The sequence below is a fragment of the Haliotis rubra genome, unplaced genomic scaffold (genome assembly GCF_003918875.1).
Source record: "Haliotis rubra isolate DU_JTF1 unplaced genomic scaffold, ASM391887v1 Scf72, whole genome shotgun sequence".
NCBI lineage: Eukaryota > Metazoa > Mollusca > Gastropoda > Lepetellida > Haliotidae > Haliotis > Haliotis rubra.
The window spans coordinates 1,285,825-1,299,663 of NW_025767435.1; the positions used below are offsets into that span (position 1 = coordinate 1,285,825).

The 13,839-nt window shown below is 39.4% G+C and overlaps 1 protein-coding gene and 1 long non-coding RNA gene across 2 annotated transcripts in view; one reads left to right on the forward strand and one right to left on the reverse strand.

The window, feature by feature from the left end:
- Positions 1-13,839, reverse strand: part of LOC124259349 (F-actin-uncapping protein LRRC16A-like) — a 106,399-nt gene that overhangs the window by 14,002 nt on the left and 78,558 nt on the right. Inside the window, 7 exon segments of the mRNA XM_046693472.1 lie at positions 663-743; positions 933-1,290; positions 1,948-2,031; positions 2,425-2,704; positions 4,936-5,010; positions 5,791-5,907; positions 10,297-10,366. Of these exon segments, the coding sequence (XP_046549428.1) occupies positions 663-743; positions 933-1,290; positions 1,948-2,031; positions 2,425-2,704; positions 4,936-5,010; positions 5,791-5,907; positions 10,297-10,366 (1,065 nt within the window).
- LOC124259350 lies at positions 102-1,119 on the forward strand. The gene is made up of 3 exons (XR_006893826.1): positions 102-146; positions 578-637; positions 1,076-1,119. It is a non-coding gene; the product is annotated as an uncharacterized LOC124259350 (long non-coding RNA).

A 13,839-nucleotide genomic window follows, 5' to 3' on the forward strand; every position in this document is an offset into this window, starting at 1 on the left:
ACCATTGCTTTCTTTTGGTTTCAAAGCTTCAACTTTCTGCACTTTAGGTTTCAAAGCTTCAACCTTAGATTCTTTCACCTCATTAGGTTTCACAGCTTCAACTTTTGGGTCCTTGGGCTTCAAAGCCTCGACCTTTGTTTCTTTAGGTTTCAAAGCTTCAACTTTCTGCACTTTAGGTTTCAAGGCTTCAACTTTCTGCACTTTAGGTTTCAAAGCTTCAACTTTCTGCACTTTAGGTTTCAAGGCTTCAACTTTCTGCACTTTAGGATTTCAAAGCTTCCAACTTTCCTGCACTTTGGGTTTCAAGCTTCAACCTTGGGTCTTTCACCTCATTAGGTTTCACAGCTTCAACTTTTGGGTCCTTGGGCTTCAAAGCCTGGAGCCTTTGTTTCTTTAGGTTTCAAAGCTTCAACTTTCTGTACTTTGGGCATCAAAGCCTCAAGCTTTGTTTCTTTAGGTTTCAAAGCTTCAACTTTCTGTACTTTGGGCATCAAAGCCTCAAGCTTTGTTTCTTTAGGTTTCAAAGCTTCAACTTTCTGCACTTTAGGTTTCAAGGCTTCAACTTTCTGCACTTTAGGTTTCAAAGCTTCAACTTTCTGTACTTTGGGCATCAAAGCCTCAAGCTTTGTTTCTTTAGGTTTCAAAGCTTCAACTTTCTGTACTTTGGGCTTCAAGGCTTCAACAGTGGTTTCTTTTGGTTTCAAAGCTTCAACTTTCTGCACTTTAGGTTTCAAAGCTTCAACCTTAGATTCTTTCACCTCATTAGGTTTCACAGCTTCAACTTTTGGGTCCTTGGGCTTCAAAGCCTCGACCTTTGTTTCTTTAGGTTTCAAAGCTTCAACTTTCTGCACTTTAGGTTTCAAAGCTTCAACTTTCTGCACTTTAGGTTTCAAAGCTTCAACTTTCTGCACTTTAGGTTTCAAAGCTTCAACCTTAGATTCTTTCACCTCATTAGGTTTCACAGCTTCAACTTTTGGGTCCTTGGGCTTCAAAGCCTCGACCTTTGTTTCTTTAGGTTTCAAAGCTTCAACTTTCTGTACTTTGGGCATCAAAGCCTCAAGCTTTGTTTCTTTAGGTTTTGTGACCTCTGGTTTGACCTCCGGAGGTTTGGCAGGTTCTGGTTTGTCCTTGCTCTGATTGAGCACATCCACCTTCTTAGGTTCCTCCGGCTTCACCTCTGCCTTTAAGTCTGTCTTAGACTCAGATTTCTTGTCCTTTCCATTCACATCTGCTGACTTGCCGCCACTAGTTTTCCGATGGAAGAAGTTGGAGAAACCGGATGCAATGGATCTGTGGAACACAAAGCTTCAGTTACAAGAGGGAGTGACAGTTCTTTCTAATATCAAATCTAGATCATCCTAATAATATCCTTTTTAGGATATTCCTGTTTGCATCCAGGCTAGCATGGTAAAGCATGTATTTTGAGTGAGTCAGGTTGATGCTGCCTTTAAAAGTATTTCTAGCTTGTCAGAGTGATGTAGGAAGAAAGCCCAGTGTGCTGCATTTCTTAAGATTTCTCCTGATCCTGTGACACACGTGGGGTGCTGACAAACTGAAAAACAGGGGACTTGAACAGGGTAAACTTGGACCAGAACCCCTGATATTAGGTTCCTGTCACACATAAGGGACACTACACTGCAGCGGCAAACCCCTGATATTAGGTTCCTGTCACACATAAGGGACACTACTCTGCAGCGGCAAACCCCTGATATTAGGTTCCTGTCACACATAAGGGACACTACTCTGCAGTGGCAAACCCCTGATACTAGGTTCCTGTCACACATAAGGGACACTACTCTGCAGCGGCAAACCCCTGATATTAGGTTCCTGTCACACATAAGGGACACAACTTATGCCCCGACATCATCAAGTGAGGGAGGGTATTATCAGAAATGTATAAAAAAAGAAATGGACAACAAATAATTCAGCATGATGCTATAAACATACGATTTTTCCTTTTTGTCCTTTTCCTTGGAAGAACTTTTATCTTTGTCCTTTGAGAACCATGTCCGTTTCTTGCCTTCAGGTTTTCTAGAAATTAGAATGAACAAGAGAAATAAACACAGACATTTATTAAAGAACATCTAGATATGACTACATACATGATACAAATAATGGACAAATCACAACCCAAGAATCATATCAGAGGCTAATATGGCATTTGAAGATATTCGCATATCCCATCTGACCATCTCAGTGCCTATACGACTGTGTCCTTTTCACCAGACAGATATACATATACATATACATGTCCGTAAAACTATGTTAAGGAGCAGAAGGGAATAGTGGAAGAAACAAGGTGTCGAAGATATTTTGCCCAAGATCCTGGCAAAGTTAAGAGAGTACCTCCATCTCAACTGAAACTTCAAAAATTATTCTTCTGGTCTAAAACAAAGGTCAGTTGTAAAATCATAATTCCCTTACGATTGCTCTTCTTTGGGACTTGATGTGGATTCCTTCCTTGACTTTGGAGCATCACCGCTACTCGAAACCAAACTGTCCTTCGATGCTGGAAGACTCTTGTAGAAGGCATTGACACCATCAGTTTCAGTCTCCTCCAAAACACTCGGCGCCACTGGTCGTGTTGGGGGCTTGTTCTTCATGCGCTTGGGCCGCGCCTTGTTGAGATGCTGCAGTGAAGGGGGAGGATGCGGACTGTCGGGGGAATCCAGGGTGTCGAAAGATACTGGCACTGGGGCTGGTCCTGGAGTGATATTCAATGATTATGGAATAAGGCAAAGAAGAAGGAACAATGGTCTTCACATGATAGATGTGCATGACATTCAACTTGGGTTAAGCAGTATGAAGAGGCTTTGGCCTTTACCCATGAAGCAATCTGAGCACTACCACTGCTGCAATCCACCAACATAAGTCCTAAGGTTAAGAAGGCTTTGTGAAACTGGCTAGCTATTCTCGAAACGTTCGTAGCCCTACGAACTTCTTAAGCCCATTCTTAACACATTGGCTACGATCAAAGTTAAGAATTCTTAGGGCTACGAACGTTTCGAGAATAAGGGCCCAGGACACCAGCTGTGGAAAAGTAGAACCCATCTCGATCCAAAAAGAGGGTTTTCAGTTACAGATATGCCAACTAGCCTGCTAATATTGAGGAGTCATATAAGTGCACTAATCCTGAACATAATGATAAAAATAGAACAATTATTTTTAAAAATAGCTGTTTTCCAAACTCTAGTTATGACATCAAGCACTATTTGGTACTGAGCTGCACACAAGCGGTTGAAAAGCTTTATAAAGACAAAAATCATCCAGGACGATGGTGTCAAATCAACACAAGAACTGTTCGCTCCCTACAGCACGTAATAATAATAATAATAATAATAATAATAATAATAATGGATATTTTTAGCGCGCCATTTTCCACCCACTGATACATGCTCAAGGCGCTGATACATAATCGTACACATGTTCATCATAAGATGTGCAGGATCATTGTTGGTAATCCACAATAAACAGGTGTTTGCCACTAACATGGCAATGTCCCCCATCGCTCAAGAAGAATGAAATATAACACATTTACTAGTTTTTACCTTTTGGTCACATAGAAGATTACCTTTAGTGTGATGTACTTTTTAGTCATGGTCAATTCTCAGAATCTACTCTTAACTCTGAAGATATCTCCGAATATAGTAGATTTTAATGTATAGATGCAGATGCACATATCCACTGTCAATATCAGTGTGTATTAGGGCTGGGACGGGTCCAAACTTTCTACCCCGGTACCCCACCCCCTATTACCCAACCCTACCCTCATACTCATTATACATACATACATACATACAAATACTTATATAGCGCCAATATCCGTAATCCGCTCAAAGGCGCTCTGGCTCTAAGATGGTCAAGATATCACATATAGTTCAAATGCTTCACCAAAGAGACATGTCTTCAGATTTGATTTAAAAACAGCTAAATCTGGTTGTGTTCTGAGGTGAGATGGAAGATTGTTCCAGAGATGAGGCCCAGCCATCTCAAGTGACCTGTCACCATATGTTTTTTGTCCTAGTCACAGGAATTGTCAAAAGACACTGGTCATTTGATCGGAGAGAACGTACAGCAGTATAACGGTGGAACAGATCACAGAGGTACTGAGGAGCTAGACCATGTAAACTTTTAAAAACAAGGAGTAGAGTTTTATATTTTATGCGGTAGTGGACGGGAAGCCAATGAAGTGAGTGAAGAACAGGAGTAATGTGGTCCGATTTCTTTGACAGAGAGACCACTCTGGCTGCAGTATTCTGTTAATTCCTGACATCAAATTTGTAAGAAATGGCAATATATTCTTCAGCTCGGAAGGTGAACATTTTATGAGATGTCGCATTTACGTAACTGTATCTATACTATGTGTCTGAAAACACTAATTTTCGGGAGAGATATTTTTTTATTTTGAGGTCAAATGACCTTCAATTTTCAAAAACAAGTTTAAAGGATAATTAGTGGACAGGAAAATCTCATGATAAATAAAACTTTGCACAATATCACTATTTTTTTATATATGATCATATTTATGTATAGTAAGGTCCATACTAAGGTCCATCACATCAAGTTTTTCATGTTCAAATCATTACGGGTCAAGTAGGTAAGTAGGAATTTACAAACTATATGTAAGTTTCTGTGAGCCAGGGCCCCGTTTCACAAAGCTCTCTTAAGCCTAAGTCCTCGTAACTTTTCTTGTAGCATTCGTACCTCCTATAATGTAACATAGGAAGTACGAATGCTACGAGAAAAGTTACTTGATCTTAGGCTAAGAGAGTTTTGTGAAATGGGGCCCAGCCCACTAAAACCGGCATTAGTCGTGACCAGACAAGCATTGGCCCTACTACATGAGTACAATAATACTGAATGTGACGTTAAACCGTATTTCACCTCAGCTAATCACCTACTACAGTGTCACATCCATCATGTAAACATCCCTACCTTTACTCTTGACTTCCTCCTCCAGGCGACCCAGCTTACCATCCTGTACGCTGGAGTTCAGGTCCGACAGGTCATCTGGGGAAGGCAGGGCAGTGTTTACAAACAAACAACATAATCTCTTCACTCTGTACCAACTGCAGTACTTTATTTATCACAATACATGTAGGAAGTTCTTAGGTAAACATCACTGGGAAACAGTAATTAGAGTCCAAATACTAGGTAAAAAATGCATGGCCATGAAACTAAGTTTAGATTTGTCATTCACTGATGATTGGTTTGACTTGATAGTTGCTGAGGTCATTTGTATGTCACTGCTGGGCAAATGTGACAATAGATATCAATGGTACACTTGAAACAGTTAACAGGTGCTCTACGAGTGAGGAATGATGAGGTCAATTGATTTCAGGGAAATGTCATGAGGAAAGAACCAGTGAGTGGAATTAGTGAGACATTAGGATGAACACGGCACGCAGGTGATGAAAGGCCTGATCCGACCAAGCTGCAGTCGGAGTGTACTAGCTACCAGACAACTACATAAGCAAGTGTTCCTACTGATGGGACAAAATAACACGCATTATTACCTACAAAAAGAAGGTTTAAAAATGTAATAAATAACATACAATAACAGAACAATGATTTCAGAATGAATTGATGTAGAGAATTTACAGTAAAACTAGTAACTTGAATATATTATCTGACAGAAATCATTAGTAATCACTTCACATTAAATGTAACAAAAAGAAAATAATATCAACCTGTCAAAAATCATTTGAAGATAAAAACAAAACCATCTGTAAGATGTTACACGATAAGTGAGTATACATCTGTAAGATGTTACACGATAAGGGATTATACCTTCAGTGTCTGCACAAGCAGCAGCAGCAGCAGCAACATCATCAACTGCAGATGAGGGTTTGGGGTCACCGATGTCTATATCTTGCATTTGCAAAGCTTTGAGAACACGCTCACGGTCTACAGGACAAGACACGACACAAGCAAGGTGAGACATTGCATACACAGAGATGTTGGGGGAGGGAGGAGAACCGACCTTGGAATGGGGGGGGGGGGAAGGAGAGATCACAACTTGTTCAGATCTAAAAACAACAACCCAGGAACAACGATCTCTTATTATACTGCTCAAAAGAAGTTAAGGATCAAAGGCAGATTTCAGCATGACATTCAATTATGCATAGCAAACATATAAAACAGAATTTCCAAGCATGAATATGGTTAGAATTGGTCCTATGAGTTGTGCACATTTCCCAAAGATCTGGTTCTCCCTCCTCCAATGTGAACACAAGGCAATGGCAGCTGTCTACATGGAGAAACAGTCAGTGTCAGCACTTCTAAAGTCTACTGGAGTGATGAGGACGAGTTAGTTTATGATTAACCAATGATCCACTTCTACAGTCATCTGGAGTGAGTGAGTTTAGTTTTATGCCACTTTTAGCCATATCCCAGCAATATCACGGCGGGGAACACCAGAAATGGGCTTCACACATTGTGCCCATGTGGGGAATCGAACCCGGGTCTTCAGCATGAAGAGCAAATGCCTTAACCACAAGGCTAACCCACCGCCCATGTCAACTGGAGTGATCACAATGAGTTAGTTCATGATTAACCAATGATCTAGTGTCACCACTTCTATAGTCAACTCAAAAGTGCGGGGAAAATCAAATCTTAAAAACCTATTCTTGTTTTTCCAATTGTGCAATACATCAGTTACACTCCAAGTAGGGAGACCAACTTAACACACAGCACATATGGCAACACAATCACGAACAGATTTCATCAAAAACATACATGTGAATGTCATCATTTATTTTACACAGCTGTAGAAAAGATATTGTAAAAAATTGTGAAAATAAGGACAAACTTTATAGATGAACAACTTCTTTATTCTGGTGATGCAACATGTTGATACAGATCCTTGCATTGGTGTCAAGCAGGTATATCACGATACAAAAATCTGTATCGAAACATCACATCTCCTAAATAAAGAAGCTGTTCATCCGTAAAGATTATCCTTATCTGATTCTCCAACTTCTAAAAATGCCACTCAAAGAAGCACATTTGTGAAGTAAGACCATCTGTGGTGCAACAAGGACCTGATAGTTCTGCTTTTGTTGGCAATAGTTAACTATAATTGTAAACCAAAAGTCACTGTGTTCTTTAATCTGATTGGTTGAAAAACGTGATCAAATAGTATTTGATTCCCGGAAATTCGCTGCATATTAATACATACAAACATCGCTCACACCACTGTATTGTTATGTCGTCAGCTGTGCATATTGTGACGTAAAGTGCGAATGACGTCACAAATAAGCAGTTCCAGATGCTACCATGGGAGACAGCCGAAACGGCCGGCTGATGACATTTCACTGCTGTACCCGTACTCGAGGTCAATGAGTGCAGACACAAAATGTGTGTGGACCTCTTGGTTTACAATGTCGATAAACATCATGTGTTGACCAATTTCCGGGTGTTATTGAGTATTTGAAGCACTGGAATATTTCATTTGAAAAATACATCTGACGCCGTTGGTTCCAAATGAATTCCCCGTGCTTCAAATACGCAATAACACCCAGAAACTGGCCAACACATGATGTTTATCTCCTAAATAATGAACACCATACAATGACTTAATGACCGTCACACACAAATACCATTATTTCCCAAGGTGTTTGAATCCATGTTGTTCTAACCTATGCATACTCTGCTACCAATGGGGAATATACATCATGTTTACAGCAGATCAAACATAATGACCCTGTCAGTGTTGTTGGACCTCTAGACTACTTTGAACACTAACAGACAATGGGCCAATTTTTGTTTGAAAACTGGTCAGTAATCAGAAACAGGTAGAGAACTTGGGGGTTATCTTGGATTTTTTAATGGTTGATCATACAGTAATTATCATTATTGAGTTTTTAAGGTGTCAATTATCCAGGACTATTGTTATCCATTTTTATGGGTTGATTTGCCAGGGACTATCAATATGAATTTCTTAAGAGGTCAATTATCTGGGACCAATGTTTGTCATTTTTTAAGGGTTGATTACCCAGGACCAATGGTTATCTGTTCTTTGGGGTCAATCAAAACTGGTGTAAATGTAACTTATATCCCTAGGAGGAAATGAGAGGATGTAATTACATACCACTCAGGTGTTGTGCCTCTCATTAGCATATGAACTAGGTTACTTGATAAGATAAACATGCAGTTTGACAAGACAGGGTATAACTCCTCTATATATAACTCCTCTATATAAGAAGGGCATTATTCTATATCATCCCGGTTATATGCTGTGAATCTGGATACTGAAACAGGCAGGTACTGCTCAATCTAGGACTGGCACAGTCATGCAAATATACCCAACTTTCTTGAACAGGAAATACACAAATCCTAATGATCACTGTACAAAACCCATGCCTGCCTGTTATCCCTAGGCCAGGACTAACTGACTGACTGAGTTTGGTTTTACGCCGCTTTTAGCAATATTCCAGCAACATCATGGCGAGGGACACCAGAAATGGGCTTCACACATTGTACCCATGTGGGGATTCGAACCCGGGTCTTCGGCATGACGAGCCAACGCTTTAACCATTAGGCTACCCCACGGCCCCCCTAGGCCAGGAATGTCAGCATGGGGCATATTACTTGTTTCCAGTATTTGCATATTTTAAAACTTTTTTTTACATATATAACCTTTGTCAATAAAATCACAATGAACTGAATGCATAAACCCATGTATAATCATGAATATATTATAACTGCAAGAAACAATAACAAGGGTGGAAATTATTAATATTCTAACAAGGCCTAAAATATCAGCAACAGAGTTGCCATCTACCCAAAGGTGAAGGTGATAATCCACTGTTATACCATAATGATGATGTCATTCAATTGTTCTTGCAGTGATTGGAAGCCAGGAGTTCTGGTCATCCTGGACATGCATTTTGACTTGGAAAACTGATGCAACTACAGGTCTTTATGATAAATTATGAAGAAAAAGTACATTAATTATAACACAGTTAAAGCCAGGAGAATCACTTGAATCTTGCAATTCTGGAAGTAGAATTTGCTTGATTTCTCAATTACGGAAATGCCACTAGTTGTGACTCAATTTTATATTCATTCAACTTAATCTAAAAGTCTGGTATGGAAATCACTGAGCCAATGCTCTACTGTGATCTAAAATAAAAGTAACATTTACAGTAATCATAACTTATCCAGTTGAGGGTATCATAATGAAAAGTCTTCTCTAAAAAGGAGAGTATATGTTGATCAAGGGAGGTAAGCGCTGCGGTGACCAAGGGAGGTAATTCATATACTGGGACTAAGCATGCCTCTTCTACAAGCATGCTATTTGGTTGTAATACACTCTGTGAATTAGTTGGAACAACATGGTAACAAACCCACCTTTCATATTGGAGGTTGAACGAAAAGAAGACGCTGTATGAAATGAAGATAGGGTGAGTGAGTGAGTGAGTGATTGAGTGAGAAAGTAAAGGAATGAAAGAAAATAACAGGACTCCACCAGCATTGGCGGATCCAGAGGAGGGGTTCAGGGGGTTGGAACACCCCCCTTTTGAAAATGACTTAAGACCACATTGAAGATCTTTTTTGCGTTGGTGTAGCCAATGGAGGGTTCAGGGGGTTTGAACCCCCTGAACCATCCCCTTTCCAAATTCCTGGATCCGCCCATGCCACCAGCATTTTTTCTGATCTTATCCACAGTCTGATCACATGTATTGTCTTCTTATACACTATAATAATTATGAATATATCTTAAAATCTAAATATCTCAGAAGAAAAATGTATATATATGTTTAAACTAAATGTCAACTATGTCAATGGATAATTGTGATATTTGATTACACATTACAAATTTGATATTCATGAAAATTGTATACATATACATATATATGTGAATGTTGAATTTAAAAAAAAAAAAAAATTGAGATAAATGGGTTTTAATTTACATGAAATTATAGATATAGACAAGAACAGCAGAAGGAAGCTTGTAAGCACCCTAAGTGCCTATGTATTTAGTAGCAACCTAAACCTATGATCTACCAGTCAAGGTCTATCTACACTAGCACTCAAACATATTTGTTTGTTGATTAACGCTGCACCGAGCAACATTTCTGTTGCCTTAGATAACCAAGTCTGGACCAGACAATTCAATGATTGCTACTGTAAGAATCCCTGCCACAAGGGTGTGATGACACGTGTCACCAAGTCACCAGCCTGACAACCTGATCCATTCACTGGTTACTAGGGAGCTATTGGAACCCGAGTCCCCAGTGGTGTTTCAGTGAAGGCGTTAGTATACTCGGAGTAAAGGAGGAACCCTGTTACCTATGACAGACTGGGGCCGAAGCTTCCTGCCATATAAACTTTTTCTCTTGCTTGTTAACTTCGGAGACCCCTGAAAATAGATTCAGCATTCATTAAAACATGTATTCATACTGATATGAGATACCATGTGTATCTTTAAAACATAAACTTTGACATATTCAATTTTTTCAACAACGGCCATTGATTGATGAATGAAACATAAAGGCATAGGATGCTGAAAATAACTGAAATAAAAATATAAAAAGTATGCAAGTAACCCTTTTCTTATAATTCCTAGATAAATCAAGCTTGTAAACATGTATCTTATTTCTGGATCAGAATGAACAGTTAGTCAGTACTCTGACTGACTTCTTGAGGGGCTCTTGTTTGAGTTGGTTTAATGCCACTTTCATCAAGAGTGTTATGATATAAGCTTGTTATGATTATTATGGGAGAACTGAATATCTAATGTGATATAGATTAACATGCCTGTGAGTCACTTTTGAAAACAAGCATGCAGTATGGTATTCAAAGTCTTAAGACTGACTGACTGAGTTTGGCTTTACGCCGCTTTTAGCAATATTCCAGCAACATCACGGCGGGTGACACCAGAAATGGGCTTCACACGTTGTACCCATGTGGGGATTCGAACCCAGGTCTTCGGCGTGTCGAGCCAACGCTTTAACCACTAGACTACCCAACCGCCCCAAAGTCTTAAGATCATAAGCAGGGACGCAATGGGGTGTGAGCGCATGTTTATCCTAGCAACTAAGGGAAGCAACTTTGAGTTGCTATAGATCTAATTGCCTAATTTACTCCCAGTTACTTGATACCCCAATTAACTAAATAGCTTAATAATAATAAATGCAATATGTAACAAAGATTAGAATTTCTAAGATGCTTCGCTGAAAGATCAAAGGTGTCGACAGTACTTTATCCGACGATAATGTGCACTTTTTGCATTACTCACAATGTATTGGTGTCACTGCGACATTCTAGTCTGCCCCCTCGTAATCGAACACTTTTGCATTATGTCACTATGTAATGACGTCACGGTGCATGTCAGTTGTCATTGCCTCGTACAGCCTCCTACAGTAGACTACTCCGTTGCATCCCGTTTATTGGTTTGCAGTGGATTCATTACGTTTATGTTTTTTGATGTCTCAATTCGACTCACAAGATTTCAGCGACATGGTATTGTTCGCAATGTTTACAATCCCACAATGCAATTGTGGCATGTTGCTTGACTATTCAGCTTCATCTTGATGTACTGATCTAAACTTACGTTGGTAGTAGAAATGCGACGTTCATATTGCCCCATATAGTTTACGTTAATCACAGACATAATTAGAATAAATCAAACTGTTTATCATTTGTTTTTTTCTGGTAATGTTCGTCTTAACGTAGGGGGGCAGACACATCAATAGAACAGCGCGCCAGTTAGCCCTGTGCGAGGATTCTTAATTTAGGTCACAGATACCGTCGTTTGTTTTTTTGCCTTAGAATCAGATTAATCGTAATTATCCTTAGAAAGTATTGAATTTGGCATCTTAGAAAAGAAATACAGTTCGCTCTACTACCATGTATAGTGTAATAAAGCACACTTTCACCCTTAACTGTTGTAACATTAAAGCAATCGGACGCAAGCGTCCTCGTACTTTAACTATAATAGTTCAGGGCGAAAGTGTGCTTTATTACACTATACATGGTGGTAGAGCGAACTGTATTTCTTAAATATTTAACACACAGCTAGACCGGCAGCTAGACAATGACATACAGACTGTGACATACACTTGGCATGTTTCGCTATAATGTAAAAATGTTATTCATAAATTTTCCACAGGCAGCAGCTCTGAAACTATTTGCTGGTGGTCTGCAAATAAACAGGAACGATTTTTATGGATAGACAACATCTTTACTGCAACAGATGCAACATTTCGGTGCAGATGCTAACATGGTTATCTAGCAAGTGATGATACTGGTGTAAGCATCTACACCGAACCATCACATCCATTGCATCAAAGATGATGTCTATGAAAAATCATTTCTGTTCATCATACCAGCATCTAAATGCCACTCACAGGTCTGTAAATAACGGAATATGAACCACACAATCCAGTGATGGACATTATGAGCAATCCATTTAGCTCATATCATGATGATTTATATACATAATTAATACAATGACATGCATCATCTAAGTCAGTAAACCTGACCATACAATCTCCTTATTCACATCTTACGACAGGAGAGGGGTGTGGCAGAATGACACTTGATCGGCCAGGTCACACATGGCTGCCACCAAAAATCCATTGATCACAAAAGGCAACATTAGTGGGGTTTGTTCTGCTTAGAAAACCCATAACACAATTCAGGAACTACATTCTCTGATCAGAACCAGCAGGAAACACTCTCTGTGACATTCTCTAACTTTACTTACTTACCTCAACCCAAATCAACAGTGACAATAATATCTTGCAAATATTTGAAACCCTACCCAATATCAAGTTACAGCCATAACCTTGCATATATCACAAACCTGCACAAGATGAGAATATCACCTTGACAGACCAATGTGGTCTAACTTGAAAATGTCCAAAACAGCCACAGTGTATACACATCACACAAACATCAGTTTAACACAATCAGTGCTGTCGTGGATAACAAAGCTAACAAAAGCTTACCGGTACACCTTACACGTGGAACACCTGATAATGCAGGCCCAGTGGTGATACATAACTGATAATATATACATCTTACACAATCAGGATATAACTCAATGTAAGGATATATGTATCTATATGACAACAAGATAACACATACGTCTAGTCTACATGTCAAGTATATATATGCAGTAGAAGGAATATAGAACAAGAGACTCCACTTACATGGACCTGAATAGTGTAGAAGCAGGGAAAGCTGCAGACCATATCCTATGACTGACACAACACATGGGACACGAACATTCACGAGGAAGTACCTCCCTCTATCCTACCTGAGCACTTTTCAAGCATTGTCAAGTTGAAATAAGTGTCAAAAAGTTTATTTGAGTTTGAAACTGATAAACTTTCTCCTCTACTTCCTGGTCCAGATAAACGTTCAACTGTATCTTACGGCTGATAGCGTGTTCCAGCGGTATGACACAGAACATACATGGAGTGATTTGTTTGCTCGTGTGTCTCTCTGTTCAAATGGAAACAATGTGTTGTAAAAATTCAGGGTTTTGCTCAGTGTGGTGAAGCTTGTTAGAATGAGTATGTCAAACTTATGCTACGTTCTTATCATATGTACATTATCCACCTGAATAAACACATCACTAGGCCATAGAGTGTAATACATTGTCATGTCAAGAACCAACCCTCGAGTAAATGTGAAGTAAGTGGGAACTACTTTGCCTCTAAGGGCATATTCGTGAGGCCTTCACGCTTATTGGACATGTTCAGAAATGTGATACTAACTGACAAAAGTATAGGTGTGGTCGACGAGAATTCCTTTGTCAGTCTGACATAATGCACCAGTGAATCACACGTGGGGAACACACGACTGACTGTTGTTGGACATAAA